At 36.2% G+C, this 13242-nt stretch overlaps 1 protein-coding gene across 11 annotated transcripts in view; it reads right to left on the bottom strand.

Annotated features, from left to right (window-relative positions):
- Tle4 (TLE family member 4, transcriptional corepressor) overlaps positions 1 to 13242 on the bottom strand; it is a 143124-nt gene that overhangs the window by 64725 nt on the left and 65157 nt on the right. For 8 of the 11 annotated variants that reach the window (XM_052761533.1, XM_052761530.1, XM_052761534.1 and 5 more), the window contains 2 exons: positions 3571 to 3775; positions 1348 to 1364 (listed from right to left, as the gene is read on the bottom strand). In XM_052761533.1, coding sequence (XP_052617493.1) covers positions 1348 to 1364; positions 3571 to 3775 — 222 coding nt within the window. The remainder of the gene's footprint in view (positions 1 to 1347; positions 1365 to 3570; positions 3776 to 13242) is intronic. The other 3 variants (XM_052761531.1, XM_052761537.1, XM_052761539.1) reach the window with 1 other exon arrangement.

The following is a 13242-nucleotide window of genomic DNA, read 5'->3' as shown; positions in this document are numbered from 1 at the left end:
GGCTTCCCTAGAGCTCCTATTCAGCCAATCCTGACCACCTTATTTACTTATTACTTTTAAAGTACAGGTGGAGAACATGTGATTACACTCTAAGACGTTTTTAAATATGGACACTGATGTGAATAGTATACAACAAACTGCCTAACTGCAAATACATAATTAAAATTTAACATGTACATTTCTAATTGTTGACGGTTGTTTGGGGCTGCAGGTGCCCTTTCAAATTCAAAGATTCTTGAAAAGTAAAATGTATATACTGAGCACTGAATTTCCATTATTTAATGGCTCTGAAATCAGTATTAATTTTAAAGATTAAAGCACCATTCATAGTGAAAGAAAAGAATTTTGTCTAGGAAAGACTTTAGTTTTGGGTATAGCTCACAAAAGAAAAAAAAAAAGAAAACCTGCAGAGGGTCTAACTAACCTATGGGCCACAACATTTAATTATTTAAAACTAAAAAGACAAAATGACAGTATCCATACTCTGGGCTAGTGTTTCAGAACTGGGTTGCCTTGTAATGGGTAAGTAATACAACGACATGTGCTATGCAATTGGGCATACACATGGCATATTTCCACTGTACCTGACCCAAAGGTGATGGAAGCACTTTCACAGTTTATTCATTTCCTACATGACAGCTTATATTTTTGTTTGCATACTATGAAATTCAAATGTCCTTAACCTATCTCACTCTGGTATCATATAAGTCAGTCACACAAAGTATTAGGCCCTAAATACTTTTTGTCCTTCACAACTTGCATAATAAAGAGACATAGAAGGCAGGTAAGACAGATTAAAATCTTCAGAGAATCACGTGCCACACTACAAACCTAAGTATTACAAATAGAAAATGCAATGTCTCTGTGAACAAAAATATTCTTATGGACGGCTTGTCTCTTTCTTCATGTTGAGCATAAACCTAGTCCTCACACATACCAAGCACACGCTCTCCCACTTGAGTTACACATCCAGCTCAAACAGATGTTTGAGGCTTTAATGAAGGACTTTGTAGGCAGAATTGTTTTCTAAGGTAAGTATGTATTTCTTATTAATTAATATATTTACTTCATTGCATTACATTAAAGCAGTTACTTTTTTTTAACATAGTAAGAGATATTAATACAAACAATGTAATCTAGTTTGTGACTCAACCTTGTTCTACACATCTGATCCTTAGAAAAATATGACCATTGTTTAAAAAAGACCAACTATACCCAAAAGATGACCACAATTTGTTAAATGTCATCCATATCACTCTCTAAATCTCAAAGAATCTATAATTAGATATATTCCTATCACTTACAAATCTCTTTAAACTATTCTTGTGTCTGAATTTTGAGTCCTACCTTGATGGAGTCTCTGTCTGTAGGCAAAACAGCAGCAAGATAAGCAGACAAGAGGGGCAAAGAAAAAAAGAAGGGTGCTAGTTAGTTTACATAAAATCATAGTTATCAAACCTAACCCTGCTGAATAATAACTGAACAGATGTTAACTTTGCTGTAAAGTTAATTATTAATACTATTCTAACAAGATTCACAAAGCACTGGTTCACCTTTGACACGATTTCAAATGAACCAAAGTTAGCCATTCTTATTTATGTACCTTATTGACTTTTCCACTTATGAAGGAGTTTATAATCATGAGTCAACTCTGTACCATGGCATTAAGATAACTCTTAAACAAATATTACAGTATTTCTAGAATCAGAGAAGGTAAATTTGTGCTTATGTAATACGGACAATTTGCCCCTGATTGTGCCTCTGGTAATCACACTGAAACAGCAGTAGATAGGACCTTTTTTATTACAATCTACACCCTTTCAAACAATAAACCATTCCTGTGCTAAATAAATTATCATAAAGGAATGGTGGAAGAAAATTTTTTCATCTTTGTGGTTAAATTAAAAATGATCAGTAAGTGTAGTTTGGACTTTTTTGTCAGGACCATCAGCTCCCCAATAATGACACAGAGACTTATTATTAATCATGAAAGCTCGGCCAATAATAGCTTAGGTTTGTTTCTAACTAGTTCTTATAACTTAAATTAACCCATTTCTATTAATTTACTTTTTACCTCAAGACTTTATTACCTCATCTCCATAGTGCCCATCCTGCTTGCTCTACATCTCCTGGCATCTTTGCTTTTTTCCCCAGCATCCTCTCTTCCCCTAAAACCCTGCCTAGTTATTGGCTGTTCAGCTTTTTATTAAATCAATCAGAGTGACACATTTTCACAGTTTACAAGATTATTCCACAACTTTTTATATAGACAGACTTTTTTTTTGGCCGCCATCACACACACACACACACACACACACACACACACACACACACACACACACACACAAAAGAAAAAAAAAACCGACATGGAGACTTATATTAATTATAAAAGCTTAGGCTTGTTCCTAACTAGGTTTTGTTTGTTTTGTTTCTTCCAAGACAGGGTTTCTCTGAGAGGCTATGGCTATCCTAAAACTCGTTCTGTAGACCAGGACCAGGCTGGCCTTGAACTCATAGAGATCACCTGCCTCTGCCTCCCAAGTACTGGAATTAAAGGTGTGTGCCACCACCACCTGGCTCTAACTAGTTCTTATAACTTAAATTTACCCATATTTTTTAATCTATGTTCTTTTATGTGGCTCAGTTACCTTTACTCTGTATTCCCTATCCTGTTTCCCTCTTGGTCTAGCTAGTATTCTGCCTTGTCCTCTCTGTCACCAGAAATCTGGCCTAACTTCTTCCTGCTTAGCTATTGGCCATTCAGCTATATAAAACAATCAGAAGGTGCCTTGGCAAAGATATATCTTTACAATGTAAACAAATATTCTGCAACAAATAAGCAGTACACAAACATACAGGAATAATAAAATGCCCCTGTACCATCATCTTCCTTAGAGGAGAAAGAAGGCCAAATCTGAGAGAATATAACTGAACTCCTAAGTGGTTATTATTTGAAAACATTCAGTTAATCTCATGCTTTTGAACAGCAATGAGTAAAAGAGGTATTTAAAACAACAGATTTTGTCAATTTGAATTGCATCATCTCAATAAGACAGCTGGAATTTTTCTTACTGTGCTCTGCAGGTTGATCTAATTTACATATAATAATTGGTCAAATATCAAGTAACCCTTCATAAACTTAAGTTTTCCTCCCAAACAATCTGGTCAAAATTGACTACCAATGCTTATGTCATTTAAAACAGGATTTCACTACTGATTTAGATTTAGAAAGCAAAAGATCAAAGGCGATCATCTCCAGAGCTGAAAATTTAGCTCAGTGATAGAACCTAGCCTAGAATATGTAAGGTCCCTGGGTCCCATACCCAGAAGAGCTAGGGTAGGAGTAGGGGGTATAGGGTGGCAAAATCTGGAAATAGTTCTTTGCCTTCTGGGCAGCACTAGGATATCATGTGGCAAATGACTACTTCTAATAATTAATCTACTTTCTGGTGGAAATTCTTTTATTTAGACACTGGCAAAATGAGATTCAGAGACAGAATCAACAATGGCACCTAGAATCTATCCCTAGAAAATAGATAATGCCACACTGATACCCAAATGATCACTTACCTCTTTGGTGATCATTGTCATGGTGCTTTTTCTCATCCTTAATTGGGAGGTGAGATTGACCTCCTAGTGCACTGGAGAGGGCCAGAAGTCCTGCACTGCTACCAATGGGTGGAATGGCTGGGGGCTGAAGCCCTGAAGGGTGTGGTGTCAGAGGCACAGGCAGACCGTGTCCATGTGATAAATGCTGAGCTTGGAGTTGTTGCTGCTGTGAAAAATTAGACACAGATATTGAATTTGTCCCTTTTATATCTCATAAGAAAAACAGGAGGAACAAATAGATAATGAAAACAATATTGCACTTAAGAAGGAGTTACTACCCTCATCATGTATCTTTTTTAAAATCAGGTCAGGGGGAGGGGAAGGAGGAGATATATAAGTGATATGTTACTTCCAAAATCTGCTTTAAAAAAAAAAACATGTAGAGTAAATAACCTAAGTTTTTAAAATGATAAAACTGGCTACGTAACTTTCAAAAGATGAATGTTCTTTAACAAAACCTCTGTATTATTTTGTTCTCTAACAAAAGGCAAAGGGCCGCCGGGCGGTGGTGGCGCACGCCTTTAATCCCAGCACTCGGGAGGCAGAGCCAGGCGGATCTCTGTGAGTTCGAGGCCAGCCTGGACTACCAAGTGAGTTCCAGGAAAGGCGCAAAGCTACACAGAGAAACCCTGTCTCGAAAAAAAAAACAAACAAAAAAAAAGGCAAAGGGCCAGCTATCATGTATTTCTAATCAAAATGTATATGTGAGTAACTGTTAAAGCAGTCATGTTGAACAAGAAAAGCTGAAAATCGAGAAAATTAGTGCTAAACAGTTGTCCCAGAACCACTGCACAGCATGCAGGGAGAGTTAATTTGAAAGAGAAAACTTGAATTAACAACCCAGAAAAGGAAGCTGGTTGCAGCAGCAGTTTTTTAAGCCCTTTAAGTGTCCTCAGTGGCACTTGAGCAAATTACTAAAGAAAATCCAATGTAGCAAGGCTTGGGTTCTCCTGTAGGCTTGCTCAATAATGCTGAAATAATTGGGCACTCTGTGCACGTTTAGTGATGCTCGAATGAAAAGCTAGAGGCCTGCCCTTGTACTCTTCTCCAGCAGCTGACTTTGTGTTGTGACAGGTTTATTTGAGTGGGACTGTGATGCATGCACCAGTAACTACGCTGACAAGAGTTTAAAGTCATTTTTACCAGCACACTGGCAACACATAGAGAAAGCCCTTAAGAGGCTGGGATGGGAGTGCTTGACCTCAGCCGAGACTGAATCAAGCCTGTCTACAGGAGCTACTGTGGGCAGGTTTGCTGCCTCTGCTGAATGGGAAAGAGGAGGAGGAGACAATGGAGGATGCTGAGTTAAATATATCCCCCAAACAGGAAACTCTTCAACTCAAACTCAGCTAACAAAATTCTATCAGAACAATTGCTAGGCAATATTGATGAGACTAACATATGTAGTCACTAAATATTAATTACTGCTTTAAATAGTCACTTTTTAGGTCAAATATATAATAGCCAGAGTCCTTCTGTAATTTTCTTTCTTAGCAAGATTTGACAAAATTGTTTTCATAAATGAAATCACTCTTTAAGAAGAAACTTGAAATGGCTTTTTAAAGTATTTCAAAGAAAAAGGTGAATTTTTTTTCCTCTTTAAATTACTTTCTCTTTCTTCTTCCTCTCCTATGTGCCTTCCTGTATATGACTGTCAGTTCTATTCTCCTGCTGACCTGCACCTACCTTCTGGCTCCATTTATTATATATATTATTTAACATATAGCAAGCAAAGTTGAAACAACTAAGGAGAGTGAGTACACACATACACATGGAATGGAAAACGGGAACAGCACACAGATGCTCCATCAACCTAACCTCATACTCCATGTACATAAGAGCTTTTCCTAAATGCAGCTTTTAAATTAAATGTTTCCTCCCTGGGAGTATGAACCTCCTCATTGGTTGTTCAATGCAGAGTTGTCAGCCTTGAAAGCATATATACACGAACAACAAAAATGGACTCAGTAATTTGTGTGTGTGTGCATATATATGTATACACGGACACATGTATGTATACATATGTACACACATAGAGAAATACAACTTGCTGAGTTTTATATATATATATATATATACATACACACATATGTGCACATACATACAAACATACGTAGGTATAAGAATAATAAGAGGCTATCCACATGAAAGTGGAGGGCATAGGAAAGGTTCAAGGAAAGCTAGATGGGAGGGAAAGCTAGAAGGATGGGAGGAAGTGACGATATAATACTACTTCAATTAAAAGCATATACAAAATTAGATGGTTCCTCATTTGAATGACCCAAATCATCTTCACAATTCTTTACATACTGTTACTTAGCTGTGAACAAAAGTATACATGCAAAATTATATTTTCTAAATATGTAGAAAATTATACATATGATGAATACAGGAATTTAAGTAAATACAAGTCAAATTTACTTTAAAATCTAGTTCACTTTATTGACAAACTGTTCCAATTCTATTTTTCCTCTAAATCCCACTAATATTTTCTATCTATAGTTTGGGTCTATGGCTGCTTATACTTGTGAGCTCAACTGGCGAGCAACTATGAGCACTCGGTATGTGTCCCTTCTTTGCTCCAATCTCTGTGTGACACTAAACCCTCAGACACAGAAGTACCCATACACTGTCTGACACACTGAAGAATATTTATTTCATTATACATGATAAAAAGAAAATCTCAGCCTAACTGAATACCTTTAGTGATACCAGTGTTTTGTTCTTCTCTCTTGGAGGATAATAAAATTTTTTTTAAAAAGGCATTATTAACTACCTTATTTTTTCATTCAACCAGGACCAGTTTGTCTGCTATACACGAGAGCCACAGGAAGCTTCTTGGGTCCCCAGTTTGGTCTACTCTTCCGTAGACTAGCTCAAACAGGGGCCTTATCTCCCCTTCCTCCTTTATGTGTAATTTCAAGGAAGAAGATTCACCCCAATACAGTGAAGACAAAAAGAAAAAAAAAAAAAAAGCCTGATACTACTCTAATAAAATACCTCTTTGAAAGCTATTCCATGGTTTTGAAAACAATACTCCCTCCCCCCAAATAAAAGCAGTTCAAATTTCTTAGATTCAAGATCTTCCACAAAGCTAACATCAGTTTGACTATACACTACTGTACAACATCCAGGAAACTTTACCTGAAATACTAGTCAATTGAGTAAGTACACTAAACCTCTATATCTATTATTACTAGTCATCATCAACACACATATGTACTCAATAATTTGTCTCTGTATATTTAAATTCTCTTCATTCTATTCTAATGTCCTTGTAAAGGGATGCCTCACCCTGATTATGCTCAATCACTCTGATTCAAGTACTATAGCACTACCTCTGAATTCTGATGACACTTGAGGATAAATTATTTAGATAACACTCAATAACCCAAGAAAATAAAAGGGGTTTGTATAGAGATAACTAGTTGTAGCTGCATGTGCTAACATTTGCTATAACTTTATGAATAGAGCTATTTCATTTAAAATCTCAAACTACTAGGTATTTCTTATACTTATTGAACTGATTATCAACTAAGGTCAGCATCATCTTATAAGCAGATTAATTTTGGCTTTACTTTCTCCTAATAACCCAAACTTCAAAATACAAAATACAGTCAAAAGAAAATTAAAAGTTAGCTTATTCTACTATATTCTTCATTTGCGACAATTTAAAAAAACCAGTTACAATCTAAAATAAGCAAGATTCATAGTATAGTGATGAAACTTAAAAGTTTGGTACCTTGCCACATGAAAACTATGGACTTATTTTTTATTGTTGGACTTTTAAATTTTAGTATAAACTTCAAATATCTTAAAGAGAGCTGCCATCAAACTTTCCTTAAACCAATAAACTCAAGATATCCAGTCATATGACTATATGTTTAAAGCTTTTATTGGTTCTAATGAATGTATGGAATTCCCATTTACACTTTGCTTACTTTCCACTAATGTTAATATCATATGTAAAGTTTAAAAAAATTTACCAAACTAAGAAAACTAACATCAGGACATCACTGTTAACCAAACTACCAACTGTACTACCAACATACAGATGTCCCTGTTTACCCCACACCAATGAATTTTCTCTGTTCCAAAGCTGAAACCATGATATCCTATTCACATTTAAAGAGGTTTTAAGTTTTCACTTATTAAAAAAGCCTTTAAAGATTTTAGGAATGGTAACAACAAATGATGGCACTAATGTGTAATAGCATATGATTTGAATAGGTTTAAAGGAGAAAAGAAAATGAAAAGGGTCACCATAAACTCATGTCACAAGTCATTTATTCCTATAAAATGTCGAAACAATAAAAAACATATTCATCGTGGTATTCTCCACAATGCAACCACTTTTATTACGTGTTTTAAAAATATAAAATTACATATAAAATGCTATTTAACATGTCATCAAAAGATGAATATTTCAGATACTGAAATATTCCAGTTGATTTTCACAGTTGATGTTTACAGCAATGTAACAGGCTTTTTTTTTCCTCTAGTGGCCATTTCCTACATTTTTTCCAAGTTCTTACCTTAGGAACTATCCTAGAACTCTAGCTAGAACTAGAAGACACCATCTTTAAATAAAATGTATTAAGCCAACAATGGTTAAACTTAACTCCAACACTTTCATTTAAAAATGGTTTTAATGGATTAAATATCAAATGACATCAAGAATTAAATTTTAAAAAAGAATCTGTATTATGCCTCCTTCTCAACAAGGCAGAATCCATGGAAAGGAGCAGGCTTTCTGCAGACTCTAGAGTATTACCTATGACCGCCTTGCAGCATCATGAGGTATACCCCTCTCATCTCTGCCCATCTGTGCTCACTGCAAAGCACTAACCTCCAAAGGTTTACTACTTTATCCTCTCATAAAATAGATGAAATTCTCACTTTTAAAAGACCAAAGGAAGGGAAAATGCATATTCAAAATACTGACATAGATTCATTATTAAAATAATTCAAGATAAATTACCACCCCAGATATTACAAACCAGCAAGTTAAAAAAAAAAAGTAAACTTTAGAAGAATTAACCCCACCCCCCAAATCAAGATTAAAAAAACTAAAGAGGAGGGCATGAACTGTGGGACCAACTTAATGATAAATGTATTTCCCACCATAAACCCATGAGACAAAAAATATCTTGGAAAATTCTTTTCACTGATATTTTTTGGCAGGCTGTACCTTTGTTCGTATGCCTTATTTCATTAAAATATAATAAAAACAGAAAAAAGGACATGAAAAGGGGGGATACGTTGGGAGGTGGAAGAGGATAAAAAGGGTTAATGGGCAGACTACGATTCAGGAAGTGGGGCGTGAAACTGAAAAAGAGTAAATCATCTCAATAATAAAAAATAAATTACTTCTGCTTCCCTCCTAATGGGCCATTCAAGGAAATAAACATTAAAATGCAGCAAAGTTTAAACTCAGGCAAGTAAATATTCCATCCAGATAATTTAATTCTGAAAACCAGTAATTATGACTGAAAATACCTAGTAGCAAGGTAGAAGACACAACCTTAATTCTGTTCATTGCATTTTACTGGACATTTCTTAACAAATAATTATTTCAGTATAGTCTCAAGTTTGGAAAGAAGGGCACAAATCGATTTTACAGGAAACATCTTTTGAAATGCTGCCTGTATACTAGTAAAAAGGAGAAATTTCTTTGAATCAAAGGTTCTCAAAACTTGATTACCAGAGTCCGACTAGCCAATAACAAAGCCGGAGCTGGCAAGGGCAGAACAACTAGCTGCCACTAGAATTCTGCCCATCCCCAACCCAGCCAAGTTTCCTTGCTCATTACTCTACCCTTCATTCTACCAAATTCTCAACAGCAAAGTTCTCAAACACCATGCACCTTCATTAGAAACAACAGAATCCTGACAACAATGAATATATTTAGTGGCCATATCTTGGTGTCCATCCTTCATCCCTTGCTACCTTGGTTCTTTAAGGGGAAATAAGAAAAAAGGAAAAAAAAAAAAAACCTTTGCAAGAAAGCAGGAAGTCGACCCAGACAAATGGCATCAGAAGGTCAATGATGAAACAGCTATAAAGGATTAAAATGCACTGTTGTTCTTTTGTTTATTTGTTTGTAACCTCAGAAAACAAGTGAAATTCTAGTGTCAATGACTAGAGAATAGCTCCCAGCCTCTCAAACCCAGAGCCCACTGGCTCTGAAGCACACAAGCATCCTTCTACGAGCCAGCCACAGAGCATGTTTTCATCCAGCTGGAAGAAATGGTATAAAGAAAGAAAGTGGACTTTAAGGAGCCAGAAGGAGGTACCGTGTAGTGGGTAGCCATTCCAGCTTTGATCTGGAAGTTCCAACCCCCATTGAGGCTTTGGTAACTGTCACGCCTACAAGGCGGGGCCAAGAGAGGACCCTGGAGGCTAGAGGTAGACCGAGGAGAGTTCTCCAGAGAACACTGCGCTGTGTCTTTCCCAGAACCCACCACCTACCTATCCCTTCATTTGTAAGTTACGCCACTAAATAACTCTCCCTTTTAATTACGTGGAGTGGCCTTAATAATTTCACCAATAGTACCGTGCTATGAAGTGGAGCACACTTAGGACAGAGGTAATGTAAATGCTATCTGGCTTGTGAAAAAAACTGTTTTAATACAGAAATCACTGTTAAACCATCTCCCAACTACGGGATTGGGAGAGTCTAAGTGAGGAGGTCCTGGACAACATTCAAGAAGCATTAAAAAGAAGTGGCACCAGAGCCAGTCAGCTGCAATCCTAACCATCTATGAGCAAGAAACAGTCACTTGATATTTCCAAGTTTGTTTCTTATGTGACAGTGGGACAGTCATAACCTCTACCTCCCAAAGTGGCTGTATTATAATACACCTGCTCTTGCTACTGGAAATGGGTATCTACTCCCTCTCAAGACACACACACAAAAGAAGGGATAGTGTATCAGTTACTTTTATATTGCTATGATAAGACCACCACAGGAGGAAGCTCTTTTTCAAAGGATATTAATTTAAAAGGAAATTATTTCTTCATTCTAAATTAATTCAGAGCACACAATAAAATTATGGGGTATAACACTGTTAGGAAACAGGTTATTTGGTGTCAAGAATCACTCCATAGATTACGTAGCTTGCCCAAATTGTGATAATTAGAAATATATATCATCACTTTTGTAGTTTTCCTACTTAAATACAAAACAAAAACCTTTACCTGACTCTAACCTTGAAAAAAATTAGAAACCACCAAACAAATCCAGAATATGGAAGTTTCCACAAGGCTAGTCTAGAATCTTTAAAAAGTAAACAAAATATACAGTAAAGTGGTATGGGGACTATTTCAGAGTCAAGAAAAATGAAGTAATATGGAAAGAAAGGTGGTTACATATGAACCCGGAATTGAAGAGAAACATTACAAAGAAAAAAGTGCTAACAAAAGTGCTAAAAGAAATGGGCAACTGCAACATGGACAAATTCGATGATAACTCTCATATTGGACAAAGAACTATGTTAACTGCATTGTTCCAACACCAGAAGACATCCTTGCCCACAGAAGATATATATTAAGTATTAATGGTGAAATACCATGACTCTCCCTTTCAAGATGGTCAATACTTGAAGAAGTGCATCTGTGCATGTGCACACACGACCAAGCATCGCCCGGCTGTTTCCTCATGAGCATCTGGTGGCTGTTTTACTATTTATTCAAATTCCCTCAGCTGTGGGGCACAGGGGACAAAGCTATGACCTACCTACCATATAAAAGTTTTGCACCTAAATAAATTAATAAAAAAAAAAAAAAAAAGAAATGAAAGTTAGTAGTTAGACATTACAATAGAAGTTGTAGTCATATTAGATATGTTTTAAAAATTGAGCAGATATATTTTAGACAGGTCATCTTCAAACCCTTCGGAGATCTACAGAATATGGCATTTAAAATGTTTTAATAACTTAGAAAATTTTTCTTTTTTGTTATGATTATGAGACATGTCGGCTCCTGGCAGTACCAATCTACTTCAGAGAAAATATGGGCATTGAAGAAACTGCATATGGAGTTAACTTTCATTGTGGCAAAAGTTAGCCACTGGACAACAAAGTATCCTTGAATCAACTGCTGACAAAATGGACAGACAGGACATGAAACAAAGGACTACTGATTCTTGCCAAAACGAGTGTGGTTATGGCTTTATCAAAAGGCATCTTCTGAGGCCAGGACAATATGGCACCATCCCTGAAGTGGCCTTCGCAATTTGGAAAAGGTACAGTGCCCTTTTCTTCGAAGGCAGCTGAATAGGCAGTGGGCCGATGGCTTCTGATGTGCAATGGAACAGCAGCTGAAACAGTTATTCTTGAAGAGTAACTAAGCTCACGCCTCGCAATAGTAAACTGGCATTTGACAGAGGGATGTGGAGAAGAACGGGATGTTAAGATGAAGCCATATATACACAGCCAAGAATGGACAGCTGAATTAAAAAATCAACAACAATTTCCAGAATTTAAAATCCTGAATCATGACATGACACTAGTGGAATTCAGGTGTTTCTGGTACATGGACTGCTCTCACCCAATGTGAGGTTGAACTGTCGACCTTGTGTACATCCTACTTCACAAATGAGTCTGTCAGATATGCTAAGCCTATAGGCTGAAGATGATGCCCCAACACTGTGGAGAAACCTCAGGTGACTGTCCAGGCAGCTGGCTGTTTCTGTCAACTCACAAATTTTTTGGAAGTTGCTTGCATGCACTTTCTGTTTTTATTTTTGTTAGCTAATATTATTTCCTTCTTGGGTCTCTGAGGGAGTTGAAGATTAGTTAGTTATAGTTGAAGGTTAGTTAGTTATAGTTGAAGATTAATTAGGATAGAAAGTGAATTAGATACATTTTGGACTTAACAAAATAGGATAGATAATGAAATTATTTTCTCTGAATTTGTCAAATACAAAAAAAAAATAAATAAAAAATAAATATTTGTTTTGAAGTTCTTCTAAAATATTAAAAATGTAATGTTAAAATGTTAAAAAAAATAAAATAAAATTACGTTTATATGTTTAAAAAAAAAAAAACAAAAAACAAACAAACAAACAAAAAAAAAAAAAAAAAGTTTTGCACCTAATAAATGCCTTGGCAGAAACTAAAGATTAAACCAATAGAAGAAGCAAGAGTAAAAAGAACAAAAGTAGAATGTTTTTCAAACTAAGCATTGCTGATGACTTAAAGCATGGGACCCGCTGCACGAGAAAGGCCTGTGTGTAGAACAACCCAAGAAAGAAGCTCACTTTAGAGCATGTTTCTCCTTCTGAACAAGCCACAGATCTCAGAGCCCTTAAAACCTGCACACTGTCCTAAGGGCAAGACAGGTAACAAGCAAAGCTAGTAAATCTCATGCTATAATGTGTCAATGTTCCACTGCCCTCCTTGAGGTCATGAAATAGGGGCAAGAAAAGGAGAGGAGCTTCTGTATTTCACCAACACTACAACGAACAATGGAGCTATACGACATTTCATGTTAGCTATAGGTGGCAAAGATGTTATGGTAGGAAATCCCCATGTTTAAATCGGAATGGAAGAGGGTCACCATCACTCCAGGTTAAAATACAAAAACAAAAACCTTACTTGTGAGGTTTCTTAATTCTACCTGTGGCCAGGA

This window comes from Peromyscus californicus, unplaced genomic scaffold, assembly GCF_007827085.1.
Source record: "Peromyscus californicus insignis strain IS unplaced genomic scaffold, ASM782708v3 Scaffold_4__1_contigs__length_199733344, whole genome shotgun sequence".
NCBI lineage: Eukaryota > Metazoa > Chordata > Mammalia > Rodentia > Cricetidae > Peromyscus > Peromyscus californicus.
This window is presented reverse-complemented; position numbering and strand designations above follow the sequence as displayed.